At 36.9% G+C, this 17,329-nt stretch overlaps 1 protein-coding gene across 5 annotated transcripts in view; it reads left to right on the forward strand.

The window, feature by feature from the left end:
• smarca2 (SWI/SNF related BAF chromatin remodeling complex subunit ATPase 2) overlaps positions 1–11,031 on the forward strand; it is a 111,280-nt gene extending 100,249 nt beyond the window's left edge. For 2 of the 5 annotated variants that reach the window (NM_001044775.3, XM_087251348.1), the window contains exons 33-34: positions 610–746; positions 9,757–11,031. In NM_001044775.3, the coding sequence (NP_001038240.2) occupies positions 610–746; positions 9,757–9,792 (173 nt within the window). In that variant the 3' untranslated portion in view covers positions 9,793–11,031. Of the gene's footprint in view, positions 1–609; positions 751–1,165; positions 1,199–9,756 lie in introns of those variants that run through there. The other 3 variants (XM_087251350.1, XM_087251349.1, XM_087251351.1) reach the window with 2 other exon arrangements.
• Positions 11,032–17,329: the final 6,298 nt, after the last annotated feature.

Consider the following 17,329-nt stretch of genomic DNA (forward strand, 5'->3'; position numbering starts at 1 on the left):
ATTTCACTGTACTCAAAGGGCCTCCACAGTCACCAGATCTCAATCCAATACAGCATCTTTGGGATGTGGTGGAGTGAGATTTGCATCATGGATGTGCAGCCTACAAATCTGCAGCAACTGCGTGATGCTATCTTGTCAATATGGACCAAAATCTCTGAGGAATATTTCCAGTCCCTTGTTGAGTCTATACTATGAAGAAATACAATACAAAATTGTCTTCAGAACTGATTAAGGTAGTTCTGAAAGCAAAAGAGTGTACCTAATAAAGTGGCTGACAAGTGTACACGTGTACACACGTGTATACACATTAATTATCATCCGTTTAGACTGCTTTAGTCTATACTCCGAGTTGATAGACTAAATTTTTGAAAATACTAAAGTCTTTGCATTCAGTTTTTGATAAAGCAAAATGGTTTGCTAAATTAGAAGGATGTGGGTGGCATTTAAAAACATGGACTTGTAATAGATGTGAGTGGTATTTTAATGAGTTCTCATTATCCTGTAAAAACTACAACTGTGTCTAAAAGCTCATTTGTGTTTATACCTCTTCTTAGTTGTTCTTTTAATTAAAACCATTATTCTGATTATTATTATTTTTTGTAACCCAAGCTAAATCAGTGAAGGTGAAAATCAAACTGAGTAAACGAGATGAGAGAGGTCAGGACAAAGGCAAGAAAAGGCCAAGTCGGGGAAAGGCCAAGCCCGTGGTCAGTGATGATGACAGTGACGAAGACCAGGAGGACAACGTAAGTCCACCTTTTCTGTTTATCAGTTAGCCTTGTCATTCCTACAATCTGTTTACCAGCTGACATTTAGCTTAATTAGATGTCTTGTAATCATAAACCTCAGGTGCATACATTGACATTTTGATTGAAAATTCTTGAGGAGGATATTATCACAATAAAAAAAGCTTTTGATTGAGAGCTTATGGGACGCCTAGCAGCAAAGAGGTGCTGCCACTCAAAATGTAGCCCACAGACAGCTTCTAAAATGATACAAAGAGAATTATAGATGCTTAGCCACATGTCCTTATCTTTCATCATCTGAGAGCTGTTTGAGGTGTTGTTATGCAGTTCCTCGAGGGAATACGTTATCAGAGAAAAAAAAAAATGCTGTGGCCTTAAACTTCACTTTAATTGCTCTCTCTTTATCCCATCTGCTGCAGTTCAAGAGGAAAATGTAAGTGTGTCTGTTTCTTTCACTTTTCTGTTTCTTCTCAGTTCACATATGCTTTATTCTCTTTGTGTGATTCTTTCACATCTGAACGTCAGCACATTGCATAATCTCCTGTCAAAGGGTTAGTTTACCTTGAAATGAAAATTCGGTCATTGGTTACTTGCCCATTTACATCAGGTCATTCTGAACCAATAAAACTTTTCAGGAATACAAATCTGAGAGATTTATGTCCTTACACTGAAAATCTGTTAACTCAAAACTCTGAAATGTTCTTATAGTAGAGATGGAAATATTCTCTGATTTGCCCAGTTTATCAGCAAAAAACAACTATATATATATATATATATATATATATATATATATATATATATATATATATATATATATTTTGTGCTGTTTAAAACATCGCATACATTTTGTTTTTCTAAGTGCATAAAGTCAGGAATGGACCAGTGAAAGAGTGCAACTGCATGCACATGCCCTAAACAAACATAGTGCAATAAAATAACAACACAATAATTAGTCAAATGTTTATTTTGATAAAATAGTTGTCGTTAGCCCTATCATACGCTCGTTGCAATAAGGCGCAGGATGTGTATGGCGTGATTTCTTGCTATTTTCAGACCAGTGAAACCCTCATTTTCCCATTTTGCACCATGTTGTTTAAATAGCAAATCCATTTACACCGCTTTCTGGACTCATGGGTGTTCCGGTCTAAAAAGAAGGTGTGTCAAGGTGCATTGTGAGGAACTAAAATAGACCGTGCCATAGACCAAATAATGCTGGTCTAAAGCATACCTACCAACATTCCCGTTTTTCCCAGGAGTCTGCCATATTTCAGACCCATCTCCCGCCACCCTCCCATTTTGTTGTTTCTTCTGGAAAACTCCCATAATCTGTCACCTTTTTGGTACAGTCTGTAACATCCCCGTGTTTCTGACTTTGGTATAGTGTCCGATCGCAACAGCCACCCAAAACCAGTTACTTACTTACTTAACAGTTACTTACTCGGTTCTCAGCTGTGTTATTGAGACACAAAACTATTAACACTAAGCCACCTCAACCCCAATGTTATTATTATTAGAAGTATTATTAATTATATGCATACATATATTTGTTTTAATAAGAACAAGCTTAGATTTGTCCAACTGTCGGGTTTTGGAGATGTATGCATCATAATATGGGACGTGTGTTTGGATATAACTCAGTTTTTTTGACCACACTTGGTTATTATTGTTCATTTATTCATTCGCTGGAAATTAGAACTAAATTTAGAAATAGTTTTGAAACAAATATTTCTCTCTCTGTGCTTTGACAAAATTATATATGTAAACTAATGGATGTCTTTAGGGGTGTGAGTTTCCACCATTTCCTTTCATTTTCTTACATTTATGAAAGTAAGAAGTAAAAGTAAAGTAAAGAGAAAGTAAAGAGGCTGAATGGAGGAGGCACGTTCTTAATCCTTATGCTGCAGATGCTGCAGTTTTCTCGCTAGTGAAGCATTCAGTTTTTCCACTTACAAAGTCCGCCATGTAAATACCAAATGCAACCTGGCGCAACGCAACTGACTTTTAAAGGTAATGCTAGAGGAGACTCAGATTGATTTAATGGTTTAATTGGTTTTATGCTCAAAGCACACCCATAACTCATTAAGAGAATAAGCACAACCTTGTCAGACCATGTGCCAGAGTGTATTTTTCCACCCTTAAAATAGCAAAAGTGAAATTGGAAATGCCCTTAATGCTTTTTTGTCATGCGCTTTAGACTTTGTGCCTAGATCTAACACACTGTTGTTTACCCGAGTCTTTCTGGTTAAAGCATTAGTCTGACAGTTAACCTGATAGAAGACACTTATTCGCCATTTGTCTAAACCAATGAAATAAAAGTGATCATATATATATATATATATATATATATATATATATATATATATATATAGGTTTTTTTTTTTTTTCATGAAATCACATTGCATCAAGTCACATTGTAATGAACCAAATTTAAGTCCACTGCAAGTATCAGGAACTCTATCTCACACCATAACAAATGTTGGGTTCTACACAATTCCTTCATTTTGTCCTAACACAAATTGATTAAGTTAACTTATTATTATTATTATTATTATTTTATTTTTATTATTTCAGTAGATTGAACAAAAATCCAAAAATTTACAATTGTACAATTATGATGTGTCAACTCATTTTAAATAATTAGTTTCAACAAGCTGCAAAAGTCATTTGTGGAGTATGAATCTTTAATATATTGTATGGCTAGGCATCAAGAAACACATCACATCCTCCTCAGTTATGAGATGCATATCCCTATTCTATAGAGATCCAAAAATAAATAACAATGCATGGTAATCAGGCAGTTAATTCCAAGGCTTCTGAATATACAAGATCATTAAATCTATTTAAAAGGGTTTTGTTATGCTTTTTAGTCATTTTTAAACTTACGTTTTTATGTAAAATTGCTGTTTGACCATAAAAAAGATCCTCTTTAAAGATGCAGTTTCAATAGCTATGTTTCCTTTCAGAAATCGCATAAAAGAAGTGCGGATAAGGCAGCGTTTCCATCCAACAAATCAAAGAGAACAAAATCGTCACTTCTTAATTAACTGGTGCCAAATATCAACAGTAAAAATGGAATTTGCTTCGGTAGGAGAAGCTGCATCAGTCTTTTCTTTATTTAATAAATTACCTGCGCCTCAGAAAACAATGCCGATATGAAATAAACGTGTGGTGGCGTTTGAAGGCGTGACACATGGAGCACAGACAATCTTGACAGTTCTTGAGGTCATTAATAATATAATAAAACCAATGCTGAAATGGTTAAGGCATTTTACAGTAGAATAACCAAACAACATTTCAGATCTTTTACAGTGTGCTCAGTCTGCTAGCTTGTCCATTAACACACAATTTTATCATCACACAGTCTTTTATAACAAAATCTCATGAGCACATACGGCTCAATTGTGGTAAAAGCACACTCTAAAACCATTAGTACGCCTCATCTTACTCAACACACTGTTGATTACTCGAGTCTTTCTGGTTAAAGCATTAACATATAGTTATATTAAAATCATTTTTAAACATTTGCCTATTTATAGTTGTGGATCATGCAGTATAAAGCTCATGCAGTACCTATCGGACTGCTAGTGAAAACTGTACATGAGTAATATAAAATGACATGAGTTAAAAGACTGTGACACACAAGCCAGCTTAAAAGAACTAGTGGCAATAAAACAAAGCAACGCTTGGTTTTTTGATTTCATATAATTATCACATTCCCGATGGCTCGTTGTTATGAGTATATACACATATTGGAACGCTCAGGTAATGCAGAGTTCACATTGGGAGATTTTAAAGATTGTCAGATCACTGTTGTTTTCACGCTGCACTAATCTCTGGTGTATCGTTCAGTCGCTGCTGTGTTTACACTGCACGATGGGTCAACGACAGCAGGATAGACACTGCATGAATACATTAGAAACAATCACAGACAAATCTGACTCACATACGCAAGTCTGAAGTTATAATGAAATAGCTCAATACCACATGCAAGATTGGAAATGGTAGCCTTCAATAGTTTTTTTTTTTTATTTTTTTTATATAATTTGCTTTTCAAATGGTATGTGTGCTTACTGCGAAAGGACGGAGAAAAAAATGAAGATTCTGGAGGAGAAATGGGACAATGATTGTGCATTCTGCAAAGAGCGAGAAATATAGTTGGAGGTCAGTGAATAGATTTGTAATGTGCTGAGGCTGACCAAGAATATGTTTCTGTTTCTTTAATGTTATGTTCTTTAATGTTATTATAAAGTTTATTTTTTCAGAGACTGTGGTCTATAACTGTTCCCCAAACTCCCATGCTGTTCTGCTCTCTCATTGAGTGTAGGTCATCGCCAATGTGTTTTTCAATCAGAACTCATTTCACACGACGTGATTTTGAATCGCAGACATGTCCAGATATTTAGCATGCCAAATATTTCCCAGACATTGGCGACAATATGTAATCACTTCTTTGACAATTCAGAATGTGTGACTTTCACTTGCGTGAGCAAGCACCGATGTGCCACTGATATTGGGCAATTGTCTGTAATTTCACAAAAAGCTGTTGGTAAGTGTTAATCAGATTTAAAATCATGTCGTGTGAACTCATTTCTAAAGCAAGGGTGCCCAAACTCAGTCATAGGGGGGGCTGGTTTCCTGCATAGTTGAGCTCCAACTTCCTTTAAAACACCTGCCTGAAAGTTTCTAGTATACATAGAAAGAGCTTGATCAGCTGCTTCAGGTGTGTCTTAGGCCCCGTTTACACTAATACGTTTTAGTATTTAAAAAGCATTTTAGAACGAAAACAATCCATGTCCACACTGGCGTCTCACCTAGCACTTCTTAAAAGATCTCCGTCCACACTACACCGCTGAAAACACACATCACATGACCACACACACTCTGCCATACGCTGCAGCATATGCTGTGGTCTGAGCACCAGGCAGTCTGCATTGTTAAATGTTGTTGTTAAGTGTGATATTTAGTAACATGTTTTGGCTGAGCGCAAAGATAAGTTCATATATTAATTTATGTAACCATGTACACTGATTAAAACGGATATTCCAGTAAAAGAGAGGGTATGTTTCATATGTTTCAATAAAATTGAAAGGAGGCAGTCATTTTATAGGCTCCGTTTTTGTTATAAATTTGCATACAGTGAATATTATGGTCATATAAATATGTAGCTACATGACACCTCAACATTTTTAGTGTCTGTTAAGTTGTTAATATCAAAATGAAAATAGGCAGTTCCTCATCATGTTTTCATTTTATTGTTAAGATAGTGAAACAATGTAGCCAGTTTGATGTGAATGAGGTAATAAAGTATACTGTTCCCTTTGAAGATTTACCCAAAGTGTCCTCCGGAGTTTGTTTTCCATATCAAACTTGTGAAGTCTAAACTTACAAGGAAGAAATGCAAGACTGAACTCTGTGCACTTCATTTTGATAAAAAGCCCCAATCAGACAATCAGGCGAATGTCTACAACCACACCTCTGCTTTCAGATGTCTCAGCTTTCCCTCATTCACACTAACACAGAGCAGCAGCATTTTAAAACAAAAACGGCTTCTTCAACTCATCTAAAACTCTGTTTTCAGGGCTCAAAAACTCTGACAGAAAGCGTAAACTTAGCAAAACTTACGTGTTTTAAAACTTAAACAAATTAATGTAAAGGAGGTCTAGTTGGGTTTGGAACTAAACTCTGCAGGACACCAGCCTTGCAGGACCGAGTTTGGGCACCCCTGGCAAAACTGCCTATAGATGTTTGCCATTGTCAGAATGACTGATGATCGATTTGTAAATTTGCTGCCCTCTTTTGGAAAGGCTGCCAAGGAACACCTGTTAATTTGCCTTTAAAGAGACACAAAAACAGCATGTTGTTTATTCAATCCGAAAATGGTTCAGCACAGTATAATAAATGATCAGCAAGGACTTTTGAGTTGACATTTACACATTCCAGGGAAAGCTGCAACCTGTGATATATATCATGAAAAAGACATGTTAGAACTCTATTAATTATGGCTTCATCCACATATAAACATTGACCGATTAGCTAACTATTCCAGCTCTACGTGCGAGTATACAATAGCCGCTTTTCCACTATCGTGCCGAACAGTTCTTTATGCTGAACCATTCCATTCCTTGCCAAATCGGTCCAGACAGCACGGATACGATTTCATTTCCCACTGTCATGCTGCAACAGAGCTCTTTAGAAACTTACACAAAACGCATTAGTAGTTGTCTTGGTAACACAATGTGAACGGCTCCCTTTGTTCAGTTAAATTTAAATGAAAGTATAAACTAGTTTTTTTTTATGTTCATGTGTAGAAGCAAAAGCAACAGAGTGACTGAACACTGTTATGCCACTCTCTTGTATAGGGGTGCTAAATCAAGTCACAGTACCCGTATTTATTTAAAGGTCATATTTTGTGCTGCTCTGGGCAAATTTTATTAGGAGGGAAAATTACCAAAATGTAATGTGATGATTGAAAATGATTGGAGGGGGAAATAAATAATATATTTCGAATCTCTGTACATAACAGAAAAATAAATAATGCAACAATAATAGTGCGTTTGTATTAGTGGAAAGAATATTTTTTTGGACAGGCTGTGTCAAAAGTGAGCGGGCACTTTTCACTAATATATACAGTATATATATATATATATATTGTCTGTAAAATGTAGTCATTTAAACCATGGCTGTTATATGTTTCAGTATTCAAACATTAGAAAACGAATGCATCACTAACAAGTTCAATAAAAAACAACATATCAGGATATAATGTATATAAATGACTATTATATTTAGCAAAATGCTGCTCTTTTTATCTTTTTATTTTTATCTTTTTATTTTTGTTATTTTGTCATTTTGTTTTATTTTTATGTATTTTTAAAAAAATGTTTGTCTTCATAATTAACACGCTATAGAATTATTACTGCTTGACTTTTTAGAAAACATACATACAGCTACATAATGTATATATTTAAGATCAAGAAACAAAAAACAGAAACATATTACATGGCCCCATAAATATTCAACTTATATTTAACTGAATCATATAACGGCCTATAGCTAAATGTTGAAAATTGCTCGTTTTATTTTTTTATAAAATATTTGTCAAAACGTATTGCTATTTTTTGAGTAAAAACAGTACCGACATTTAAGAATCCATATTTTTTTGTTAATTATTTTCTTTGAATTTTTTGTATTAATTATTATTATATTATAATTGTTATAATTATTATTTATTAATGCATTCATTTGACTTGTTTGAGGGTACATATATAGACTATAATGTAAATCATACAACAGCACCTTGGACAGCTACAGTGCCACTCTGTAAAGCTCTTAAACAAAAGTCCAGAGTTGCCTTTCTACGATGACGGCCGACATCACAACACGCCGTAACTTTTCTTCAGGTGGTATAGCCAGCATTAAATCAAAACAAGCCATCTGGGCTTTAAATGAAATAGTGCAATTTATTTCCTCGTTGTTCAAAGAGTCTGCAAGTTTGTGTTCCATGGATATAGGATGTTGTGGATTGTGGACATCGATGATCTTAAGTGTTTCTTTATTTGATGCGCAGCAGAATCTGTCAAGTCATAATAATCTCAAAATCTGCTGTCTTACAGCAGTGCATGTAGCACCTTGATTAGAGCTCGGTCAGGCGAAGGTCTCAATGCCTAGGATGTCAATAAAATTAACCAAGCTCCAGCTACGAATAAAACAATTGGGTATTTTATTATTTTAAGATTTTAGATGACGAATTAGTAATTATATTATAACCTGTAATTATATACATATTATAACCAGTAATTATATACATAACTAAAATATGTTAATAAGAATGTGGTGGGCCAGTGATTCCCTTCTCTGCCAGAGACTGCTCTATGCTTTTAAAACCCTTTTCCAACTGTGTCATTTAGACCTGTATCATTTTTTTTAATGTTAAATGTAGTTTAACTGTGGATGTCTAATGACTAGCGCACTTCCGCTGAGCCAGCTGTGGTAGCTTGGCAATAGAGCCGTGACGTCAACACACAGAATCTATCGGCACAGTTCGGCATGGTTGTCTAACATGCGCTATAGGTGAATCGAATAAGCTAAATTGGCTGGAGTAGATGAGTGTGCATGAGTTTGTATGGATGTTTCCCAGTGATGGGTTGCAGCTGAAAGGGTATTTGCTGTGTGAAACATATGCTGGATAAGTTGGCGGTTCATTCCGATGTGGCAACCCCTGATGAATAAATGGACTAAATCGAAGGAAAATGAAAGAATAAATAATAAATGTGAAATGTGGAATATACATAGACTAATTATTATTATTTGATGGTATGTATATTAAAAATGTGGGTTTTTGTGGGGAGAGGGTTGTATGCTACTGCTTCAGAGAAGCAATTTGACTTTTTATATAAATGAATATATATTCAAACTTCATCCCCCTACCTCAACACTAGTCTGCAACAACATTTTCACACATTTAAATTGAAATATTGTCACAAAATTACATTTGCACAAGGATGAACTTCATTAATTCTCAAGTGCCAAAGCATGAGCTTCTGTAATAGCATTTAAATGCCGTTACATTGTTCACTGTTCTTTACATGTAAATAAAGGCCTAAATCTTTCCTCATAGAAGGCAGTTATGTCTCTTCAGAAGATGAAAGCACACTATTCATGTGGATTTTCTTTTTGAAGTGTCAGACTTTTGAATGAACAATGACTTTCAAAGGAGAGACAGAAATCTTAGGAATATAATTAAAGCCATCTTCATTTGTGTTCTGAAGATAAACAAACTCTAAAACAACATGAGGGAGAGTTTTCGCTGTAGGGTTTGAACATGTCAGAGGTGTGTGACCGAACCCCATGAGTCAGACTATCTCATTATCCACAAATAAGGAAATGCATTCAGTGCAGGAATAATGAGGCTCTGCAGGCCTGAGATCAGTCAGGTGTGGTGTGGGGGGTCGCCATGGGGCCTTGTGTGATCTGCATGTGCATGTAATAATGTTGTGTGTTTGTTTTTTAGGAGCAGTCAGAAGGAAGCCAGAGCGATGATGAGTGAGGAGGAGATGAGCTGATCATCAGCATTACTTTCACATGTTTGTTTGCTTCTTTTATTGTCTTTCCTCATCCTCCTCAAATTACTCTGCACTTCATCTGAGGCTTGATTGTATTTTCTGTTATCCTATTGTATGTTTAGATATGTTGTCTAATGCTTCTGGTTATGGATGCATAATCTACAACGCAGAAGCTGTTTTGTTGCACCTTCAGTAGCCTACAGTTATTGGGATATCTCCCTAGACGTGAGGTATTTGATAGATGATTTCTGTACGCTTGTACAAAATTTACATTTATGCAATGTTTTTTTTTTTTCAAAATATGTTTGATTTAAACAAATCAATTGCATCATTTATAAGCTATTCAATCCCAACCTACAGCAAATGGGTTTTCAAATTTACAAAGCATATCAAAAGTATTCAAGTGTTACTTAAAGTGAAGTCCAGCATTTCGTATTGTTTAGATTAGATCATCAACTGTAGTGAACTCTTTATCGTATTGCATGCAGCACAAAAGCCAGCAGAGATTACAAATGTGTTTGAGATTGGAGCACTTATCTGCCCTGTACTATTCCAGTGCTATGTGATATATGATTTTGATGAGCTTTGTATCATTGGTGATTTCTCTGTGGCCTCTTATATGCTTCATTCACTGCTTTTTTTTTTATTTCATAGTATATGTATGCCTTGTTCAAAGAAGATGCTTCCCCTTAGTTCAATTGGTTTCCTTTTATTTTAAAACAATTCATTTTTCATTTGCAGTGGATAAGAGGGTCTCACAGCACTTCAGTATTTCAAGTCGCATTCATTAAGAAATCAGTATTTTTGCTTTGTATTGTTTGTAACACTATAAACAGTCTCAGAATGGCTACAGTTTTCTTTCCAAGGATATTTATCATTTAGGAAAGAAAAAAACATTAGTTGTTGGGATTTAAATGGGATCTTTTTACAAATGATCTTTGCTCTTTTAGCGCATTGGCAGAATATATATACTTCATTTTATAAGAAAACTGAATGTTATTGCTTTTAAATATACTCATCAACAAACTTGCATTATTGTCAATGAGAACCTTTTTGATCTGTTCTCCTGTGTGCCATTGGTCATTTCCGACATCTCTTTTATATATTCTTGTGCTTGGTAACTCCTTTAATGTGTCATAATATTTGCTCTTCTTGCACACTGTCTTTGTGGTTGTAGCTTATAGCCCAAAGTAAACATCACCAATGGTGAACTTTCTCTTGTCTGTCTGTTGTTGTTGTTGTTTTTTTATTGGTGGAATGCCATAATTACCATCTTAATTAAATAATTGTGACTTGATGGAAATATTTGCAATATTTCTCTACTAATAGGCATGTGTTTTGGCAATCAGACTCTGTCGTTCAGAGTGAGTGGTGTTCTGTACTCCTACAGAATGATAATTCAGAGATTTCAGTCTCTTGTTAAATGTAGCTGTCACTCCTGAAACTTTACAGTTCATTCAAAGCTATGTTGTACTGGAAATTTCAGTATTCAGTGTGCTCATATTATGGTTTAGATGTGCATGGTTTCATCTGCTTCATTAAAATGGAAGCTTAAAGGTGCAGTAGGTGATTTTTTGTTGTTGTGATGATTAATGGTCTATTCACATTTCAATAGTAATGATTAAAGTAAAGGATCTAAATTTATGTTTTATATATATATATATTCTGGGTAAGGCATAAGACTTAAAAATGTTCATCCAATTAAAATGTGTCAGGCTGATAATTCCCATAATTCTGATAAGTAGCCCAAACTGTCTGTCAACAAATGTAGATTTTTACATCTGCGCACCCTGTTCATGCAGATCCACCATTTGTGCATGCAACAGCTGTAAAAACAAACGTTAAAATCCTGAATCAACATTAGAGTTACTTTTGCACACTGGAGGAAGGATGACAGCACGGCAAAGCTGATGTAAATTTTGTTGTTTTACAAATGGTTTATATGCACAGAAGTGTTGTACAGCCACTGAAATCTCCTGGTGAAAGATTGATATTACTATTTTTAGTTTCAAAAGGCACTTCGTTCAGCATCAGTAATATATTTTTATTTAGTTTAACAACAAAACACCAGTCAATACCGTTATTCCGCCTAGCCTGCTTTACTGAGGTAAAGTTCGTTTTATATTTACACTGGTTCATTTTTGAACAATGACAACCTGTGACACGCTCCCCATATTGTTTACCGCTACTCTGAATATTCAGTCTGGAATAGCATGTAAGTATGGCATAGTAATAAGTGTAATTCCTGCACACCGCACTTAGCATACAGTAGTCGCTTTAGGACAAATTGAGACCAGCAAACTTGCATGCATGAAATATTGCACATTATGACAAGTTTTGCTTGTTACACAACTGAAAATGTGACAGATACATTCATTGGGAATTGTAGAATTATAAAGTACTAAAGTTTTCGTATTGGCGAATGACATGATCTAGGGCCCTATGATACACCCGGCACAATGCGGCGCAAGACATGACGCAATTGTTGTTTGCTAGTTTCAGCTTGGCCCAAGAGTCGTTTTGACGTTTTGCACCACCCTGTTTAAATAGCAAATGCATTTGAGCTTATATGTGCGCCCATAGGCGGTCTGGTCTCAAAAAGGAGGCGTGTTAAGGCGCATTACTGGCGCGTTTTTGAGGAACTATAATAGATTGCACAATAAACCACATCAAAGCAGGTCCAGTGCAGAGCGCGTTAGTTGTGCGCCTCACTTACACATTGCTTAATACACACAGGATGTACAGCAATACACAAATATTTTAACAAATGAAAAAAATATGAAAGGATTAAAATATTACAAAAATTATTATATTCTAGTCTACATAAATATAAAAACCATACTTTCATTCCTTCATCACCTAGGGGGCTTTTTCAGTTTATTCATAACAATTTGCTTCTGTATAATTTTATTATTTGTAGTTATATTACAAACAAAATTAATTATGTATAGGCTAATGGATGTCTGTGCGTACAACACGTAAATAATGAGGAGGCTCATTCTCGTGCTGCAGATGCTCTGTTTAACTGTTTTCTTGCTAGTAAAGGGTTCAGTTTTTCCACTTATAAAGTCCGTCATGTAAATAGCAAATGCGCTATGGCGTGACGCAACTGACTCTTAAAGGGAATGGGAGATGAGACTCTGATTGGTTTATTCTCAAAACACACCTATAACTCAAGAGGATAAGCTCAACCCTGTTAGACCATGCGCCACGGGGCAAAGCGGATTTTTCCGCCCTTAAAATAACAAAAGTGGATTCCAACACGCCTTAATGCTTTTGCGCCCTGCGCTTTGGACTTTGTGCATGGATCGTCAAAATAGAGCCCCTACTGGGCTGTCTACTGTCATCTTTAAGGTGCGTGTTCGTGATTTTTAGGCCGCGTGTCTTTGGAAAGCAGGGGATGGACTGTTTTTGAAGATATGGATAGCATTAAGATTATTACTCGTCTCTTTGCCAGTGCTGTTTAGCTGAAGCCATAAACTACAATATTTACAGGAACAATCTCAAACCAAAAAATGGTCTTGGTTATGTGTGTCATATCTTGGTTACATTTGTAACTATTTTTTTCCCTGAAGGAGGGAATCGAGTTATGACTTGAAGGATGGATTGGGGGATCGAGCTTAGACCAATCATTCTCTTGACTTATGCATAGAAAGGGTCTTTGTCAATTGAGGAGTATAATCTGCATATCAGGCCACCTGTATGGGCATTTAAGGGCATACTCACACTACATACAGTTGCTTTGAACCAGGCCAAAGCTTACTTGCTTCCCCCTTGCTAATCGCCTCCCCCGATGGCCCGCACTCACATTATATTCGGGCCTAGGCACGCTTATGTCATCGATGATGTTCAGTAAGTGCTCTCGCTCAGCACAGTGGAGATTTCTTTAGTTATATCGTTTTAGTCGTTTGGGATGCAGTGACACACAGTGAAATATTTCACTGAACAGATCAGCCACTTTTGATGCTCTTAAACAATCATAAATTCCTCTTGCTGCAGGAATTATGAAGGTGCAGCTGACGTGCAGAGAGAGGTTTGCGTCTTTAATAAACTATGACCGTTTGTGTTCGTTGAACAGTAAGAATGATTAATAAATCCATATGAAACAGTTTCTGAAAAGTCACATCTCGTCTTCAGTTTTGGGCTCAGGCGCGCTTTGCACTCACACTACAAGCGTATCGCTCCTGAACCGCGCTCTGGCACACCTCTTCGGGCTAGGGCCTGCCAGCTGAACCATGCCTGAACCTGATTCAGAGCACTCACACATCACAAACCATCCAGGAAACGGGCCTGGGCACAGTTCGGATAGCATTGTATGAGTACGCCCTAAGCAACTTGTAGCCTAGCCACCCTCAGCATTCAGCTGGAAGTTTAGGCTTGTAATCGTAGAGTTTATTTTACAGCTGGGGAAAAAAAAAAGAGTAGGCTCACTGGGGGAAACATAATTGCACAGCCGTTGGACAGTGAGCTAATGTGTCCATCCAGAGGGGTCCTCAGGCAGGGAGTAAAACCACTGGAAATGGGAGGTTTTGTGTAAAGCAATTAGATCGACCTAGGCTATGCTGAATCATTCCCAAATTAGCTGGACCACCTGGGGCTGAAGTTTCCATTTTTCTGGGATCATTAAGAGCTTATGTGAGATGCATTTATAAATGTACATGAAATATAGTGAAGTATATGAAAGACATTTGATATGCATATGACTCCGGAGGGGCAGGTCTTGAGTGAGCTCCTAGTGGTAGATATACACTACAGCAGGGGTGCCCAAACTCGGTCCTAGAGGGCTGGTGTCCTGCATATTTTAGTTCCAACCCCAATTAAACACACCTGAAGCAGCTAACCAAGCTCTTTCTAGGTATACTTGAACATACCTAGCAGGTGTGTTGAAGGAAGTTGGAGCTAAACTATTCAAGACACTGGCTCTCCAGGACCGAGTTTTGACACCCCTACTCTACAGGAACCATGTTGCCAGTCCTGATCAACAAAGTGCTTCCAGTCAGCTTCAACATCAGCCCAAACCCAATGCAGATGTGGCCAGTACCACAATTCCAGAAATGCATCCATGTGGCACATGACACCTCAGCTTTTCCTGGAGGGATCTGTTGTCATAAGAGTGTGCCTGGACACTTGTTCTGGATCTGCCAGGTTCAAATGAAACCACAGGAATGGTCTGTCAAAAGGTAAGGACACACAGAGTACACATCTTTCAGATGTATGGTTGCAAACCAATCCTGTGAATAGGAACGTGAGAATGCTTTACTGTGCGAGTATCATGAATAGTGTCCGGTGTTAGGAGCAGTTTAATATATATAGATATAGTTCTGTTAGATGTTCTTGGAAAAAAAAAGACACATTGCAGTTCATGTGCATGTTGTTGCATTTACTTGTTGCAAATGTGATCACTTCCTGTAAGGCATTATTATCAGCACTCGAATTTAGTGTGTTTCTCATAAGTTGTTTACATTATTTGGAAAATGTAAGTTACTGATTGTATATTTGCTAATTATTATGTTTGTGAGTAAAAAAAAAATCCCCATCTTAAAATAAATTCATTTTTACATCATTACAGTATTTAATGCTAGAAAGGTCCAAATGGTCCTTTTTTAACCTTGACTGATGTGTCAAAAAATTCTTGTATCTTCCTTTTGATGCTAAATATTTTGGCCATTTTTGTGTAATTACTATTATTTTAACATTTTGTTGTTTTTATTTATTTGTTTTCCTGCAGTTTGTGGGTTTTGCACAGCATTTAGTTTGGGAATCTTCGACCACTGTTCAGGCATGAAGTGTCAATTTAAAGTTCATTCAGTCATTTACCTTCAGCTTTGTCCCTTTATTTTTTAGGGGTCGCCACAGCAGAATGAACCACCAACTTATCAAGCATATGTTTTACACAGCGGACACCCCAGCTCTGGAAAACATCCATACAATCTCGCATTTACACACATACACTACGGCCAATTTAGCTTATTCAATTCACCTATACCTTATATCTTTGGACTATGGTGGGAAACCGGAGCACCCACGTGGACACAGGGACAATATACAAACTTAAAAAATGAAACCTGACTTCATGAATATTCATATTTTGTGTTCTCTGGAATTTAAAACTTTCAAAACATGCCTGGTAATTAGAATATCGTCTGTGCTATTTTACAACATATTTATTCACAAGCACACTTGTTGAGCTCTCTTTATTTACACTCTACATTAAAAACCAAATCTCATCTTAAGTGGCCTGCTTAATACAAAGTGAGAGGTAGTGTAGAGGTCCTTCATAGGTTTACCATGGTTCTTTTTCCCCTCAGAGATCAAAAACTCCTTTTCTTTCAGCACTGCTGCCATTTAAATGGAGTTCTGCTAAGCTGATTCTGTCCTCGAGTGTACACAGTCCATTTCTGCCTTGTTTGTCTTACACTTTGAAGTGGCAAGCTGTTTAGATAGCGGTAAGCCTCAGAAGAAAGAGATAAATTGGACAGTAATCCTTGTCTCTGTGCCAGAGATGTCAGCTGGAAATAGTCAGGTGCCAATGCAATCCCTGCTATTCCTCTGTAGCCTTTGTGAGCCCTTTTCCCGATCATCTGAGTGCCGATGTGGTGATAACCAAGGCCATTCCTCAAACAACCTCTCTCAGAAGTGCGTAGAAATTAGTCATGTATGACTGAATGAAAGGGCCAGGTGCTCCCTATTATTAGAACTTCTGTGGCTAATCACACTTTATATCACATATTTAGGGTCTCAGGCCTATGAATACCCAAAATGCGTCACTTAAAAGGGCTCGGAGAGAATGCATTGATCCCTCTGGCATTCCAGAGTTCGTGATCGGTTAACTGCATGACTGAGGAAATGAAATGAATTAAACCTTTGCCCGTATATATGTGCTTCACCATAATCTGACCGCTGAACCAGCATTTATTTAACTTGACTCGAAGCCTTTCCACCATCGGGGAGTGAGATGAAAGCATGCGGTCAGCGAAATTTCCACAGTACATTCAGGAGATGCAGCACTTGCATCGAACCAACTATATTGAGTCTCTCACTAGAGGCAGATTAGGGCAAATCGAGATTAAAAATAGCTTTTTAGAAGAATCTGTAGTGTAATTCTTCCCCTATGATTAGGTCTTATCTGGCTCTGGCGTATCTAATTTGCCAAGATAACCGACTTTTGGATAGCACTGGCTCTGCTCAATATCATCTGATAAATAACAAAAAGAATACTCAAAATCAGTCACGCAGGAACATTCACACATTTGAATAAGATAAAACCACACCAGGGAACCTGCCTAAAATCTACTGCCTTTTTACTCCCCCTTGTGTATGAAAACCAACAGAAATGTGCTTTATTCAGATGCGCAGAGGAAGAGATACTGACTAAACCATCGCATATACATTCACAGGCTGGCAAATAAAGGAACGCTTGAAGTGGCTGATTTGGAGGTGCTCCTGAGGACTGCATATCAACTATGCACCGTCTGTTCAGTCCCGCTCTGTCTGAACAGTTCAGCCGTATGGTGTGCACAT

Source organism: Danio rerio, chromosome 5 (genome assembly GCF_052040795.2).
Source record: "Danio rerio strain M-AB ecotype USA chromosome 5, GRCz13ab, whole genome shotgun sequence".
NCBI classification, from domain to species: Eukaryota; Metazoa; Chordata; class Actinopteri; order Cypriniformes; family Danionidae; genus Danio; species Danio rerio.